The sequence below is a fragment of the Marmota flaviventris genome, chromosome 9, assembly GCF_047511675.1.
Source record: "Marmota flaviventris isolate mMarFla1 chromosome 9, mMarFla1.hap1, whole genome shotgun sequence".
Taxonomy (NCBI): domain Eukaryota; kingdom Metazoa; phylum Chordata; class Mammalia; order Rodentia; family Sciuridae; genus Marmota; species Marmota flaviventris.
In genome coordinates this window covers 116255102-116273243 of record NC_092506.1, presented here as the reverse complement: position 1 = coordinate 116273243, position 18142 = coordinate 116255102, and the positions used below count along the sequence as shown (strand labels likewise).

The 18142-nt window shown below is 40.2% G+C and overlaps 1 protein-coding gene across 5 annotated transcripts in view; it reads right to left on the bottom strand.

Annotated features, from left to right (window-relative positions):
* The window catches only part of Ntm (neurotrimin), a 409338-nt gene extending 391447 nt beyond the window's left edge, over positions 1–17891 (bottom strand). For 4 of the 5 annotated variants that reach the window (XM_027945467.2, XM_027945468.2, XM_034636470.2 and 1 more), the window contains exon 1: positions 17312–17478. In XM_027945467.2, the coding sequence (XP_027801268.2) occupies positions 17312–17478 (167 nt within the window). Of the gene's footprint in view, positions 1–17311; positions 17479–17869 lie in introns of those variants that run through there. The other variant, XM_027945471.2, reaches the window with a different exon arrangement.
* Between the last annotated feature and the right edge of the window lie 251 nt (positions 17892–18142).

Genomic DNA, 18142 nt, shown 5'->3' with positions numbered 1-18142 from the left:
CATCCAGGGAAATGCCTTACATGAAAAGAGGAAGCATCAGGGAATTATTTGCTTTGGATAGAAATTCAAATATATATATACAAACCTCTTAGCTTTTCTTAATTCTCCAAGTCTTCCAATCACTACACTCTGAGTATAAGGACTGTGTCTCCAAAATACTTGTAGGAACAGGAGAGAAGAGTGTGATTTTGTATCTCATGACTCCCTGCCACCTGCTCTGCAGCCAGTCTATTATCCTGGTGTGGCCCATGGAGTCTGACACCAACTACTAATTATATATTAATAGTAACTAGCAAAGAAGGCTCTTTTTCAATGCCAAAGGTAACCCTATGGACAGGGAAATGTCAAACTAAAGGCCTAATAAACTTGGTGCAAAATGCTCTAGGGGTGCAATGTTAAGTTTTCAGACCTAAATGGAGATGATCCAGCTAGGATTAAAAAAGATAAAAACCTCACTTTCTTAGCATATACAATGTGTAGTTTTGATTACTGAATAGAGATATGAAATATGTGCTAAATAATTCTTCTGAACAGCTCATTAGGCCTAATCCATCTCTGATTTCTATGAGTCCATTAATTCCAAATATGCATCAGCTTAAACATACACGCACATTCACACATGATCATAAAATGCTGGCTTAATTACACAATGTACTATCTTGGAAATGGCAACAGGTAAAACTTCAAATTGAATTTATGCATATTTTAGGGTTTATAACTTGAAAATGTGATCCATGAAAATGACAAAGAATACTAGACCCAAGAAGGATGACATTTTAGTTAGCAAACACTAGACCCTCGGCCCTAGGTATGTGTGTGATGAGGACAGGGCATTTGATATGGGCTGTCACAAAATCACAAAGATGTGACAGCCAGGACAGTATCCACAGGGTAATTATCGGGTATCTACACACAGCAAATAAAATTGATGCAGACTGGGGTTATTTGTTCATGTGGCATTGCTATTAATTCTTACTTCCTGAAATCTGTGTTCCTACCATCATTTCAACATTATAATAGTTCTCACAGACACTCAATGCCCCATAGCTCCTTTGTTAAATTATATTTACTTTAACTAATACACAAAAACATAAAACGATGTATTTATGAATGAGGTACATTGTGTGATGTTTCAATCAAACTAAACATGTCTAGCTTCTCAAATATTTGCCATTTTTTATAGTGAAAACATTCAAAATCCTTTCTTCTTGCTTTTTGATAATAATACATAATATAATAATGGACAGTACATTTTTTTGAAGTTCTGAGGATTAAATACAGGGCTTCACACATGCAAGGCAAGTATGTTAGCACTGGGCTACATCCCAATCCTGCAGTACATTATTGTTATCTGTAGTCACCCTCCTGTGCAATAGCAAAGCAGAACTTTTTCTTCCCATCTAATCATTGCCTCTTTTGTTTATATTTTTATTTTTACTACTTGTTCCTTCTTCAGTATTAAGCTTTCCTCCTCCTTGCCTTGGATTTCTTTTATCAGGTCATTAAACTTGCATATAATTCTGCCTAGCACATTCTTTCCAGGGATCTTTGCAGGGTCTCACCCACTGTTCACAGTCCTGAACAACCTATATCCCCTGCCCCTCCCTGCACACGAGGTAACTCTGTCCCCTTTCCTGTATTTTACTTTCAGACAATACTTTCCACAGCCTCATGCATTGTTTGGCTTTTTAATGTTTAGTATAGATGTACATAATGGGTTTCATTTTTACTTATTCATACATGCACAAAACATAATTTGTTCCATTTCAATCCCTAGCACTTCCCCTTTCCTCTCCTCTTCCACGTCCCTGATCCCTTTCCTCTACTCTCCTGGACTTCCTTCCATTTTTTTAATTTTGTTTTTAATTGGTGCATTTTAGTTGTACATAAAGTGGAATTTATTATGATATATTCACACATGCACATAATATGTATGTCAATTTCATTCTACAGTCTCCCCTTTGCCATTCCTCCTTCCTTCCCTTTGATTCCCTTTGTCTACTCCACTGTTCTCCCTTCTCTTTTCATGACATTCCCCTTTTTAATTCCTTATTCTTTCTAGACTTTGCAAATGAGAAAACTTTTGACTTTCTGAGATTTATTTCACTTAACATGAAGTCCTCCTATATCACCCATTTACCAGCAAATGGCATAATTTTATTCTTTTTTATGACTTAGTAAAACACCATTGTATATATACACCATGTTTTCTTTATCCATTTTTCTATTGACAGACACCTAAGGCTGGTTCCATAGTAATATAGGCTTAACTAAAAATATTGTTAAGCCTATATTACTATAATATGCTGATTTTAGTTCTTTTGGATAAATACCAAGAAATGGAATTGCTAAGTCCTATTTTCCAAACTGGTTGTACTAATTTGCAGTCCCACATCCTCATCAGTAATTATTGTTATTTATATTCTTGATAATTGTATTTTAACTGGAGTGATGTGAAATCTTATTTATTTACTGACAGCTGTCTCCTGCTAAGTACAGTTGTACATGTGGTGTGCAGCTCAAGAGTCACCAACGTGGCTGAAAAAGTGACCAACATGGACCTGGCACTCTCTTTATCCAAACATGGGTCTAGTGAACAGTTTTGTGAGCCTGGAGGAAAAGTGCTTATTCATAATTGTCTACCCAAGTTTCACACTGGGGAAAGACACTTATTTTTCTTATACCAACTGCTGCCCTGGCCTCTGTTCACTAAAAATCACTTTGTGTGAGGCACTTGGCCTGTAGAACAGTGCCTGGCTCACAGAAAATGCATAATAATACTCCTGAAGCCAGAAGGTAAAGTTCAACTATTTGTTCTTTAGCGACACAGCAAGCCCTATTATGTGCCAGTCGCTAAGCATACAATAAAACAATGAAAAATCCTTGACCTTGAATTAAGGAATCTTGGGATAGAGCTACTTTAACTCTAAATGGCTCTTCATTCCCTGTAAATCTCTGTTACTCTGCCTTACCCTCCCCCATTTTCCACTCCTTCCTTTCTCCTTAACTCAGATTCACTTGTAACTATCCCAACATCTGGTTGCTCTCAGCAATCTGACCTCTGACAGCGGTTTCCCTCCCAAGCCCACAAATCATCCCATCTGTCTCTTTACTGGGTGTCAATGCAGACACTGAGTGTTAGAATATCTCTAGCACAAAGGTTTCACTAAATAAGAAACCTGCAGCCATTAATGAGCAATTTGTCATCTAAGAGGTATTCTCACTAATTATAGTATGTCTCCATTATCTCCATTATGGACACGTGCTAATTTGCTTCATGGTAAAACTTTCCTTTGTCACTGGTTTGCACAGACCTGCAGAGAAAAGCAGAATTTTACTTGGTCCAGAGATGTAAAGACTCAAGCAATTGAAAATCAAACATTTGAGGCTTCAATTTGAAAAGGCCATGGCTCTCACTTTCAGACACATGCAAAATTCACCAAAAGGCTTGTCAAGAAATTTTAATAAGTGCTTGGAATAAAAAAAAAATCTGTATAGTACTAGGCAGCTGAAATAAGAAAATATAAATTATAATAGTTGAGTGTTGAATTTGATAGAGTAAAGGTAGCTACTGTATCAAATGAACTCCAAATCTCGGAAGCCTAAATACAGGTTTATTGTTCCTTGGCGTAGTAATCTAACAAGGTTCTGGGTCAGTTGGTGGGGCAGCATGTGGAAGCCCTGCTCTGTGCTGTCGCAGTCATTCAGGGACTTGGCTGATGGAGCATCTGCCACATAGGATGCAGGTTTCCAAGGTAATTTTGGACATCAACATCCAGATGGCATAAGGAGAAAGAGCATGATGAATTTCACATGGGAGGTTTTTATGAACCAATCTACACATAACTTTTGCTTACATTCCTTTGGGTAAAACTGTCACATGGTTGTACCAAATTCAAGAGAGACTGGGAAATGCAGCCAAGCGTTGTGCACAGGGAGAAGAAAAAATAATATATATATTGAACAGATAGAAATCTCTTTTGTAAAAGGAGTGAACCAAGTAGAATGGTTCTTGCTCCTCTTCCCATTATAGACACAGGGAAATTGAGGCTTGATAAGATGCTTCTCATGGTAAGGTAAGATAGAGCAGGGATCAAAACCGAGATCACCTTGACCCTGGACCACTAGTCACTTTCCAAAGACAATGAACCTTGCTGAGTCTTTGCAAAAGCTATTCCACCACCAAGATGTCTATGAAATGCACCAGTCCCAGTGCTCCATGTCCCCCACTCTGTATTTCTACACACAGCTCCCAGGATCACTACATGCAGAGCATTTCCATTTTCCCACCATGGATACGGTTCACAATGGGCACTTCCCACAGCAGTATCGATCACACAAGACAAGTAAAAAGTTCTGGACACTGTATTGAGTAGCTCACACTTCCGCCAGATGAGTATCCTCATTTTAAATGGTGATAAACTGAGGCATAGCAAGGTTAATCAATATTTGAATTGTTACACACCTGGGTAACTGAGCCAGAATTTAAATCTGGGAAGGGATCTGCCTCCAGACTGTATGCTTAGCCAGGATCCCTTATAATTCTTCAAGGTAAGATTCACTTAAGAAAGAAAACATAAAATAAAATAATGGACATAGGGTAATTTGTTAGATATCAGGCTCACAGCCTGACTGCTGTCTAACTGCCTCTTCATTCCCTTCTCCCTCAAGTCTGTAGGCCTTGGGCTAGAGACAAATCCTTATTTTCCAGTGTTTATTAGATTTTCTATAAAACCCCTTGTGAAAGTGGATATTTAAAGGCTCTTTAGATTCCACACATGGAGACTTTATGAAGTGTGTCACACTGCCCCAGTGATTCCCTCCTCGTTCCACTCTCTGACCTAGAAGACAGACCCAACAAAAGCTCCTCACCCCTCCCATTGCCCATAGTTTTAAAACATCAGAACCCATGCCAGTACAGATAGAACAGCTTCCTCTGTCTAGTAAAAGATAAACAATTTTCACTGTTAATAGCCTACTATTATTCCTAATAAATGTTTCATTCACTCAACAAATATCCGTTAATATATCCCATGTTCCAGGCAGTAATTTAGTCACTATAAATGAGAGCAATAAACTCAGTGGCCTGGTGGATCTTACATTTTAGGGGAAGAGGCAATAAATAAGCAACAGATGAATAAATAACAGACTTTTCTAAGTGTTAAGGGCTGTGAAGGAAATTATAGCTAGGTAGGAGGATAGAGTGTTGTGGGGCTGGGGGAGGGCTGTTTCAAATAGCATGGTCTGGAAGGCCTTCTTGGGGGATGGGATATTGGGGCAGATGTGTGAATTCCATGAGGGGTCCAACCCAGGCATTTTAGCAGATCTTGGCAGAACAAATGGACTTGGTGGGTTCCAAGTGTGCAACATGCATGTGGGTGAGGTGACATTGATAGGAAGAGTAGAGAGGACTCAGGTAACTAAAATAGCTTTTATGCCATTGATATATTTGCATTTCATTCTGAGTGTAACTGAATGCCACTGTAGAGTTTTGAACAGAGAGTCATATAATTGATGTTCTTAAATGATAACTAGGAGTATTGGATGGAGAATTGACTATGGGGGAGCAGGGTGGAAACAAAAGATTAGATGTCACCAGATTAGCCTAGGAAAGAGAGGATGGTGACATGGACCAATGAGGCTGAAAATGGTGAAAAGTGTTCTCATGCAGGGTATCTTTTAAAAATAAAAACAAATTGGATTTACACACAAATTAGATGCAGCATAGGAGAGAAAAAAATAAATTAATAAAACATCTGTTAAGAACTTAACTTGAGCAACTAGATGTATGGTGATGCCAGTTTCTAAGATTGGGATTGGCTGAAAAAGGGGAAAGCTAGATAGTTAGGCATAAAATACGTCCAGTGTCAAGAGCACGAATTGGAGGAGTCCAATTTTAAATGTCATTTAGGTATAAAAAGAAGAGCTATAGGTTAACAGTAGGATAGACAGTGTAGAGGTCCAGGAACGTGCTCAGGATAGAAAGTAAATGACTGCAGCAAGGATCGGCTGTGAGTGATATGGCCTCTTGGTGTGTGCTCCACCATCCATGGAAATTATGAAGAACATGGAGAAACAAACATTCAGAAGCCACAATGAATATCAAAAAGGACACCTGTCCAACTTTCAGAGCTCTGGTAAACAGGGTGTAGAATAAACACACACATGTTTGAGATGGCTCTAGAAGTGGAACTAACCCAAGAAAAAGCTAGGGTTCATTTTAAGAAATAAAAATGATGGAGGCATTTGAAGAAGAGACTGGTGATTTTGCTGGTGAAGGGTCATGAAATTCAGAGAGTAGAAAGATTTGGGAGTTAGGGAGAGGTTTGTAACTGGGTCTGGGTTTTGGATATGCAAGACCATGTAGTGATTAGAATCTGGAAGATGCTACATGGCCCAGGAGGTTGGGGTCTTTGACTTCTGAGGAGACTGAGAAACCTAAGAAGAGACAGTAGGGTTTGTCCTGATGATCCTTGAGGACAAAGAAGAAAACCAGTTCTAATTACATCTCTAACCACAACCAGCCTCTCTGGCATTTGTAATGGTGAAGCTGGAGTCTGGACAGGGAAGGAACACTCATCCCCAAAGCATTCCAATCCCAGAAATCTACTCCATGTGCTGTCACAGCTCATGTTGTGGTTGGGGACTGGGTGGTTGAACCAGGCCTTTCTGTGGTCCTTTACATATGATTATTATTACTTGACAAAATTCTTTCTTTACCTACATGTGCCAGTTTCCTAGGGTTGTACCCAAACTGGATAGATTTAGACAACATAAATTATAATCTCACAGTTCTGGAGGCTGGAAGTCGGAAATCCCGGTATTGGAAAGGCCATGCTTTTTCTGAAACCTGTAAGGAAGAGTCCTTCCATGTCTTTTTCTAACTTCTGTATATTTGCTGGCCATTTTGACAATACTTTCCGTCCTGGCACAACACCCCAGCCTCTGCCTTCAATGTCACACGACAACCACTCTGCATCATGTCTCCTTGTGGTCATTTTTCATAAGGACAGCAGTTGAATTGAATTAGGGGCCCACCCTATTCCAGTACAACTTCATCTTTATTAACTACAGATTGATTGTCCCTAATCTAAAAATCTAAAATCCATAATGCTTCAAAATCTAAAACTTTGCAAGCACCAGCATGACATCACAAGTTGGAAATTCCACACGTTGAAACTGTGCTTCAAGTTGAAATTATTTAAAATATTGCTTAAAATCACCTTCAACCTATGTGTAAAAGCATGCATGAAACATGACTGAATTTTGTGTTTAGTATTGGGTCTCATGGCCAAGATATCTTATTATGTATATACAAATATTACAAAATCTGAAACAAAAATCTGAGATATGAAAAATAAAACTGAAGCATTTTGAATAAGGGATAGTCAGCTTGTATATCTACAATGACACTATTTCCAAATAAGGTCACCTTCTAACATACACAAAAAAGGAAACATATTCAATCCACAACATCATGGTACTGCTACTTGCAGTGTTCATGATATAGCAAAATTAAATTAAACTTAAAATAATGAACTGAATTAAAAATAATTTGCATATATTCTCTTTCTTACTCATATGCTCTTTTTGAGTAGAATTGTTTCAGATTGCACTCTCCTAATGAGTATATTTGTCCAGAGATGATTATTCTGAGTGTGAGAGCACTTTTCCACTCAGGTCGTACATTATAGTCTGTCTGAAAGCCAGAGAAGATCAAGAAATTATTTTCAGACAAACACGTCTTTCTTTGCCTCCATGGGGCCAACAAAGCTTTGTCTGAAGGTTGATTTCAGTTTTATAATTTTCCATCATTCTGTTGGTTGACGCTGTTTTCATTTTAAAATCTATTATTTTTTAAAATCCATCAGCAAGAATGTAAGATTAATTTTCATGTTCATTTCATAAGACAAATCTAACCCCTCTCAAAAGCTTTCTAAGCCAAAACATTTCACACTGATAAGACAAAAAGTTGGCCAAACACACCCAAATAAATCCAAATAATTCAACCATGTGAATAAAAGATTTGGGAGAAAAAGATCAGGAAAAACTGAGACTGCTATATATAAAAGTTCATTGTATTTTAACAAATTTAAGCCCTTTTGCATTGGGTTAAGGTGGAAAAATACCTTCTGTGGTCTTACTGGTGGATTCTGAGTTTCATTGCAGGAGGCACTGGTCTTGCCCCAAACTTTCCTAAAAGAAAAATCACCAAATCCAGAGGCATCTTTCTCTATTTTCATATCACCATAAAAGTTCAAAAAGCCTGACCTCCCAAGTTCAAGAGATATGGGGAAAGGAAAAATATAGAACCAGAGAACATAACAGATGGAAGGACTTAAGACCCCCAAGAATTGACACCCCAACTCTATTTTTTTTTTTTTTGCCAGTAGATATCAGTGGAATTATCATGGAAAAATCAGTCCCCCTAGGAAAAAGTGTCTATCAAGCCAAAATCTGTACAAAAATCCCTGATAACCTCCTTCACAAACCATTCTGTATGACTTTTCTGAGGGAAATTCATGTTCAGAGCCATGTACTGTCACAATTCACTATATAACCATCTTGATAGGAAAAATGAAGAAATACCTTTTTTCTCACTCTTAGAAATAAAATATCTCAAGATGTTATTTGAACTGAAGAATATTCCTAGGATCTAAATAGATGTGTAGGAGAAAGCACCAAACCAAACCAAGGAAATAACAAACCAAACACCACAATTACAGCTGGATGAACAGGGATTTTTTTTTTTTTCTTTCTAGATCTTTCTGAAGCAAGACACAGTATACCTATCAAATTTCAGTGAGCCAGGTACCCTGGCACACATCTATAATGCCAGTGACTCAGGAGGCTAAGGCTAGAGGGTCACAAGTTTGAGGCCAGTCTGGACAACCAAGATCCTATGTTAAAATAAAATTTTAAAAAATTAAATAAATAGAAAGGGCTGGGGATGTAGCTTAGAGGTAGAATGCCCCTATTTTCAATATTCACTACTGCAACAAAAGAAATAAGTCTGTGTAATGATATGGGTGTCTAAGTTACACAATTTATTATAAAAATTGTGAATGTGTATATATGCTATACACATACATTTATATGCCCATGTATATAAATATGAACTAAGTTGTAACTATGCACCAAGCCATGCACATTATTACATTTTATCTCAAAACAACAACACTTTGTGGTAGACAATAAACCATCCTTTTTAAGCAGGGAGATGAAAAATTTTACTGGTTAACACTCGGAGAGTTAGAGTTAGTGAACTCCTGGCTCCAGTGCGCTTTCCTTTTAGAATATCACTCCTGATAGAATATAAGTCAGCAAAACATTGTTCATTGGTTCTGCTGTCATTAAACTTCTCCATTGCTTCCTTCTCTTTTTGGCACATACATGCAATTTGAATTAATTATATACTAAACATAATAAATACTAGTTTCCTAAAAATAGAATATTATTTGATAATGTATGTGATGTTGATGATATTATTATCAGTTATCTAGTATACAATGGGAAGCAAAATTATCTCTGATGATTTTTAACCCCAAAGAACAAATATGGTTTTGGCATGAATCATATATTTTTTGGTATTACCCAGGAAAGATAAGAATGGTTCTATTACTAGAACCAAAAATTTAAAAAGAAAGACAGAAAGGAAGGAAAGGAAAGGAACATATGCACCCAGGCCTCATCCACCCTGTCCCAGTGTCATGATATCCAGGTGCATTGGTTTGTAGAATCATAACAGAATAGCTTCCAGCTAGATTTCTTCAATATTTCATTCCAGAGAAACACGTAGAAATGTTCAAGAAATTGTAAACTCTCTATGGGAGAATCCATGACTGCAAACATCTAAAGTAAAAAGCTGGTGGAAGAACCTAGAATAAATCTTCCTCTGAACAAAGCAGAGCAGTCCTGGGATTCTCTAACAGGGACGGCTGGAGGCCAGCTGGGGCTTTGTTACTCTAGGCCATGAACAACATAAAAACCTCTACACTCTTAAGGCCCCATTCCTGAAACACTTCAAGAAAGGAGCTTATAGTACATCATGACAAGGAGGAACAACCAAATTCACTGAGTCCCCAGCTGGAGAGACACTTGGCAATGAAGAAGACATAATGAGACAAGCACTCTAGTAAAGAGAGATGACCAAAAAGCCAGACACAAGTGATTCCAAGTCCCAGGCCCCACCACCTTCTGAGTGTGTGATCTGGAAAATGGCTACTTTTCACATTGATTTTTGATCTATAAAATCAAGATAATAATTGAATGCCCCTTATGGAGCATCTGTGAGGATTTAATGAGATTCTGCTTTCTATGGTTTGGATTGCAAGTGTCTCCCAAGTGTTGAAGTCCTGGTCCCCAAGGCAATAATATTAAAAGGTGGAGTTTGGGGAAGTGATTGAAGTGATTAGGAAGCTATAATCTCCACAGTGGATTAATCCCTAGATGGACTCATAATCTGATGGCATTATTGGGAGGAAGTGGAAACTGAAGGAGAGGCCTAGTTGGAAGAAGTAGTTACTGGTATCTTGTCCTTGGGGACTATATCTTATCCCTATTCCCCATCCCCTTCCTTGTGTGTCCTTGTGTTCATTCTCTCTCTCTCTCTCTCTCTCTCTCTCTCTCTCTCTCTCTCTCTCTCTCCACCCCCCCTCCTTCATGGCTGCCATAGGGTAAGCAGACCCTTTCTCCACTATACCCTTCTACCATGATGTTTCCACAAGGCAACATGTCTACCATGGACTGAAAACAATGAGCCAAAGCAAATATTACTTCCTCTAAGTTGATTTTCTCATGCATTTGTCACAGAAACAAAAAGCCGTCAAATATTGCTAGAAATGTGCTCAGCATGGTGCCTGACATATAGGAAACACAATTGGCCCATACTGAGTCAGAGCTGGAGCAGGAGAAGCTAGGATTTGGTGCCAGACAAAACCAGTAGTCAGGAGAGAACACAATGATACATATCAGCTAATTGCCTCACTGGTAGTCCACAGGATGCTTTGGGTCTTAAGAGGAAAATGCCAGCCTTCCCTTAGACACAAGCTATCCTGAGTTAGGACTCACAGCTGGATGAAGGATTGTATGCTGGATGCAGTCCTTTCACCCTTCCAGGAGGTCTCCTTGTGCAAGATGGCTTATAAAGACCTTCATCATATATAAACCCAGGTGAGTGAACTCCCTGGTCTCTGCAATGCTTTAAACTCCAAAACACTGTGCTCTTAAAGGACGAAAAAGGAGAAACATTTATGCAAAGCACCTATGATGTGGGCTCCAGTGACAACTGGCACACTCCTACTCCTTCTGCCCCATGGTTGGTTGAGTTTTTAGCTTTCTCATTTTAGTTTTTGGCTCCTCAATGGGATCAGTGTGCTTCCAGAAGCCTCTCTCCACAGACCCATCTGTCTATGCTCCTCAGAGCCACAGTCCACCAGCTGGATGCCTGGCAAGCCCCTGAGGTGAGTACACAGTGGTTGTTCCTGAGAGGGAGCAGGGCAGTTGACATTCATATGCTTCCTGAGTGGCATTGATATTCCAAAGGAGTGAACCATTAGCAATGGATCAATAGTTCTATCACAACACAACCACTGCAAGGGGGACTCTAAAATAGAAAGATGGGCAGAGAGGTGCTTTTCTGTACCCCTCCTTACCTTGAAAAACTAATTTCCCTGGGGTCTACCTGGGGGTCGAGTACATCAACAGGGAACAGTATTTCTTCAAGGGCACAAGGACTTCATAGGGAAGTCACCTGGAAGGAGGAAGGAATGTGTCACTGCACAGCTAACAACAAATGGATAACCCATATAATCCACCGGTGTGCTGGGTAGAAAGACACCAGCTGAATAAAGTATATGTATTTGGTATCTGCTCACTAGTACCTCCACCACAACCACCTCACACAACAGAAACAACCTGGACAAAAGAGTGATCCACTCACATGACCAGGGAAGAACAACACAGGACAATTGATGGGAAGAAAAACAGACAGGCAAGGGAAGAAGCAGTGATCTCGGGCATTTGTTTCTTGATTCATTCAGGCAACAAATATTTACTGAGCACTTTCTATACACCAGACATTAGTGATACAGTGCTAAATAAGCCAAAGAATGGACCTATTCTCAAGGAATTTACAGTTCAATTAGGGAAGACAGAATTCATGTAGATAACAAAACAAATAAGTGAGATAACTTCAGAGGAAGAAGATCATTCTGAGGAAAAATCCAGGATGATCCTGATGGAAGTGGTTTTAGATTATTTTGATTTCATTGTCAGGAAAGGCCTCAGTGAGGGGGACTCAGTGAGCTTGGGCCAAAATAAGAAACAGTTTTCTATGGGCAATTTGGGGTAGGGTATTCCTAATAGTGGAGACATGAAGTCCTTATGCCCTCTTTGACTGGAATAAGTTTTCTGCGTTCATGAAACAGAAAGATGTCCAGAGAGTTTACAGCAGAGTGTAGGGAAAGGAAGGGCGGGAGGATTGTCACTCAGACTTTATTAGCAAACACAATAGGCCAAGTCCTCGACTCAGCATTGGGATGCAAATCCAAAGAAGGCACACTCTGCCTTCAAGAAGCCTAAAAGTACCTACAGAGACTAATAGAGACTCCATATGTTTATAAAATGAAATGTTAAGTGTTTTCCATGACATGCACAAAATGTCACAGCTTCCAAAATCTACAAGGAGACTTTTGGGGTCCACTCAAGAATCAAAACCACATTATTCTGTATTATTCCATGGAGTTGCCATATCAAAACTCAACTTTCATCATGTACATTTCTCCAACATTTTATTTTTAACTTATCCCAGAAAAACAGCATCATTCAGTCTCAAATTCTAGACACACGACAGAAGGTGAGTTCCCTCTTTGATGCACACCCAGGCAACAATTCACTTTCCTAGTTGATGTTTTATTTGGGGAATCTCTGAAATATGAAACACAAGCAGTGAAATTACTGAGTGATTTGTTCATGCTTAGTGAAGATCTCTGAATGACACCCACACAGTTAACCATCTCAGACTCTCAGCAGCTAATGCCTTTGCTTTTCCATACCCCAGGGCACAGTCCTACCCATAGAAAGCCTCTGTTCTGATGGAGGGCACTCTGCTGAGGCCAAGTGCAGACTCCATAAAAGGCCAGGTTTAAATGACACATTTGGACTCAACCACTTGGCTACCTTCTTGTACACAGCCTGCCTTTTAGAATTGGCCCCAAGTCCCTTGAGGGCAAATCCATGTGAGAGTGAAAGCCCTCATCCTTTTCCATACTCCTATTCAGTGGTTCCTGAAAGAATCACTCAGTAAGTCTTTCTTGGTTGACCACAGTTCCACTGTAAAACAAAATGATAGAGAAATGCTGGAATGGAGTCAAATTGAATATAAGCAGAGGGATACTTTTGTTTTCATCTATCTATTCAGTAAAGATTTGCCAAAACCCAATGCTCAAGGCCTTATAAGGTGTAATCTTTCCTTTCTGAGACCTACTCTCAGTCCACAGCAAGAGAGAGAGTTAAACAACATTCAAAGTCTAAGCTGAAATGTGTGGGCAGACACCAAGTACCACCAAGGGATGAGGGGAATACAGTATTCAGGGGACCTCAGTTGTTGGAGGGGAGCTTGGTACACAGAGCTGGGTAGTGAAGTCTCAAGGTAACACTCCAGTCTTGTTGCCTGCTCCTTGTGATTTTAGGTAAATTCCTATGTGATTTTAGGTAAATTCTCCTTCCTGAGCTTCAACTTCCTCATCTGTAAAATGGGCAATAATTAACTCTGTTTTACAGAGTTGTGACAATTAAATGTACTATGTACCTAAAATTTTCTTACTATTCTAACTGATCAATAATAAACAGTAGTATACATTTTATTAACATTATTTTTGGTGCCTCCTAATCTAGTTTAAACCTTCCTAGCTATGCCACCTTAATCAAGTAATGCTGACTCTTCATGCCTCAGTTTATTCATCTGTAAAATGGGGATAATAATCATCATAAGAACTATGTTATAAGATTATTATTAGAGGTAAATAGTAAAGTTATGAGGGTGAGTGACAGGTTAGATATTATACAATACATTTAATATTCTCTAACATACAGTGAGTGCTCAATAAACCTTGACAAATAGTATTATTATTGTAGATTCTGTTTTATGTAATCTCACTTTCCTTAAAAATATGCATACAGAATATCAGCAGGAGGGCTGAAAGTGTGGGAGATTGCAAATTGTTTGCAATTCTTTTCAGACTGTCAATGGCATGTTAGGTGAAAGGTTTCCCAATACCTTCACAAAATCATTAGAGCTAATTGGACAAAGTAAAACATTAGAAAAAAGTTTCCTCAAATTAGAATCTGCTTCTGAAGCATTTATTCTTTGGAGACTGTAAAAAATCCTCAAAAAAAGGATCCTAGTGAGAACAAAGCAGAATAAAATGCATTAGAGCAAAAAGTCCTCTGCTGGTTATGAGAGAAACTACAATCCCATAGCAAGGTAGATTAGGAAGGCCTTCCAGGGCACAGTAGACATGATTAGGTCACTTGGTCATTATTAGGCAAAAGAGAAAGAAAGAGAGAGAAAGAGAGAGAGAGAGAGAGAGAGAGAGAGAGAGAGAGAGAGAGAGAGAGAGAGAGAAGGAAAGAAGGAGGAAAGGAAGGGAAGGAAGAAAGAAAGGGGAAGGGAGAGATAGAGGAAGGAAGGGAAAATAAGTGTGTACATTAAAAAAAAAAAAAAAAAAAACTCTTCTACACACGCATTAAAAATAAATAGACTAATCCATAATCCTGAACAACTAGGTTATTGTAACACAAAATCAGGTTATGTAAAAATTTAGCAATTATCACCAAACAAAATATATTCTGAAATTCGTACTTGCCTCTCTGAACATAGAATTAGAAAATTTAGAGCAACTAAAGCAACCTTTCTTCTTCTAATGCATTAGAGTCTAAAAAGAAAGAGGATAATCCCAAGAGGCATGAGTTTCCTACACACCAGTTGCCCATTACACCAGGTGCCCAATTCTGATCCTAAATCAGGGACATGGACAATAGTTGATGTCAGTTAGACCCTAGCTCATCTAATCCCTGCCCTGGAAGACTCCATCCACTAAGAGGGTCTTTCTTCTGCCAATCAGGACACATTCAGTATCTGGAGCTGGCACAATGGCAGGGGATTTTCTAATAGGGTATTTTAATGCATGGTCAGGTTGGGGTCAATTCTAGGATCTAGAGAGAAAGCTCCACCTTATCTTCATTTATTCATCTATACTCAAACAAGACCCCTGTGTGGAGAGCATATGTATAAATACAAACATTTAATGCCTGAAAGAAACAGGGATGGGGACACCCACCACCACCCTGACAATTGGGAAAGATGCATGAAATCAAAGACAAAGAAAGAGAAGTCATCTAGTACCTGATAATGTGATTTGAAAGAGAAGCTGCTCCCCACCCAGGCCTGTCCCATGTTCTGCTGAATGCAGCCACTCTTTGCCTCTTTCCTAAGTCCTGATTCTCATGAGCTTTGTGGGCTACCTTCTAGAAACCAGGTTGTGGCTACTTTTATCAAATCCTCCTATAAGAGTCATAGTCAAGGCTGTTTATTTTTCTTCAAATCTCTATTTAGCTGACTACCTTCCACCTTCTCCTTGAGGGGAAAAATACCATTTGTATTTAAAATGGTTCCCATATGAAGATGCCTCTATTTTGTCCCTGGAGGACTTCTCCTCACAGCCCAGGATTAGGGACGAAGGAGTCATCCAGAGAACATTACATTTCCTTGACTGTATTACTTCAGAGGTTCATTTTTATTTTTCTATGTATGTAGTCTAAAATTACTGCATATTTGTAATTCCCATGAAACCCCTTTATAAAAAGATATACAGTCATTTTTGGAGAGGGGACAGCTGGATGTTTTATCTTCATCCAAAGTAGTTCCTCAAGAGCTCAGTGGAAGAGGTGGGCTTTTTGAATGAATGAGTAACTAGGAGTTTAGTGGACCCCATGGGGTCTAGCTCCCAAAAGACAAAGGATCTGGGGATGCCTATAGCTCTGTGTGGTTCTTTAAATCACACATTTCCTTTGGCAATGTCCAAATAATTCAACACAGTATTGCTGGTGACTCCTCCTCAACATTTCCTTTCCTATGGGTATCATCTTAAGCAAACAATCTGGTTTTAGAAGAACAGTCCTCAGTGGATAAAATAGTGGGTACCAGTATCAAGGTTATTTTTCTAAGAATCTTCATGTGCAAAGAATGAAAATACTGTCAGGTTTCCTTGTGTCTAATTCAATTCCTTGGCTTGGAAAACTTTATTAAAGAGGACATATTAAGTCAAAGAGAGTCAGGGAAGTCATTCCTATGAAGCTTTCTAACTTTTACCTCATGATTACTCTTTAAAAATTCCAGGGAGTAAAATATTTCATTGCAATCATTACGGTGTTGCCCTCATGTGAGTGGTATGATTTGTCAACACTGGAAATGGAGTTGGTGTTTCTGTAGGAAAGGTAATCAGGGAGATAGAATCCTCCTATTTTACACAAAGCATAGCCAAGATTATTCATTTCCTCCTCCCCAGTTCCTCTAAGCCTTAACCCCCAAAGCCAATCGAGACCCATCTCAACACTGAAACCTAGTTTCTGTTCCACAGATGAGTTTTGCACACACTGCTTTGGTGGACAGTATGAACAGAACACAGTCCATCAGTGTAAATGACATTTTCCAAAGACAAATCGGACTCCATGACTTCGGCCTCAGAAAACCACATTCAGATTGGAGAATGCCTCTCTGCCCACCAGTTCATGGCATGGAGACACCCTGTCACAGTCAGGCCCAGAACAAAACACATGCACTGCCAGAATCCAGGAGCTCTAGTAGGCAGCTCCCTATGGCATGGAGGAGTGAGGACATTTATATGGGATAGACCCCTCCTATGGGTCTCATTAACTTCAGAGAAGACTATTCACATTGAGCCTCAGCGGGTCCCCAGTCGCTAGGACCACCAGGCTCAGTCCAGAGGGAGCCAGGATCACTGCCCTCAGTCTCAGAGACTACCTGGCCCAGCTACTCCTCACCCTTACCAAATCGCTAAGCCAAAGAGGTCAATTTAGGGGCAAACAGCTCACCACCAGAATCTGAGCATTTCCCTATGACTATCACATCCCCAGGCAGAGTACCCAATTCGTTTATGAATTGTGCAACCCAGGGAACCAGCAACCTCTCTGCCAGCCTTGGCATGCTACAATGCACACACCTGCACCCCTGCCCCTCACCCTAAACCCATACAAATCATCCTCAATTCGGAGAATGGCAGTTCCCTACCTGAGGGTGGCGCTCTCCCCCTGCCGGACCGTCACGTTGTCCATAGCTTTGGGGAAGGTGGCATCTCCGCTGCGCACGGGCACTCCTGTGGGTACAAGGAACAGCAGCCTGAGAGACACGACCACGAGGCACTTCCAGGGCAGGAACAGGTACCCACAGACCCCCATCCTCGACAGCCACAACTTCCCAGAACTCCGGCAGCTGCACGGCACACGCCCCCTGGGCGAGCACAGGAAGTGGGTGGGGTGGGGGAGCAGGCACAGGGACTGAGCGGTGAACTAGCCGCAACCGGGAGGCGCGGGGAGGAGAAAAGCGCGCAGACTCCTCCAAGTCTAATATTCCTCTCTCAAATCCAGCCTCAGCTTGCCAGCCTCGGAGAACCAGTTTCCACGAAAGACATCCGAAGTGGGCTTTCTCCGCGCCGCTTGGGCCAGGGAAGGTGGCAGAGAAAGGGGAAGCGCGAGGCAGGTGCAAGGTGCACGTTTCAGGAACCGCTTCTTCCCATTAACAGTTCAGACATGGCACTTTGGAGAGGAAGTAAGCACTTTGGTACCAGAAAGGGAATGGGGGTGGGTTTCATCCAGCTACCCAGATGTGGACTGCAATTCCTCAGTTCGAACAAGGGGAAATCCAACACTTTCTTTGTAAGTTTCCGAGAAAGGCTGGTCACCAGAAACAATCTGTAACAATAGCAGATGGAAAGTAGAGCACGCAGGAGGCGACTAGGGTTGTGCGAGGTGACCGCTAAGCAGGCTTCGTGCAATCCAGAACCAGGGATCCTGCCGCAGCCGCCTCGGTCAACTTCCTCGGAAGCCAAATACGCGGTGCAAC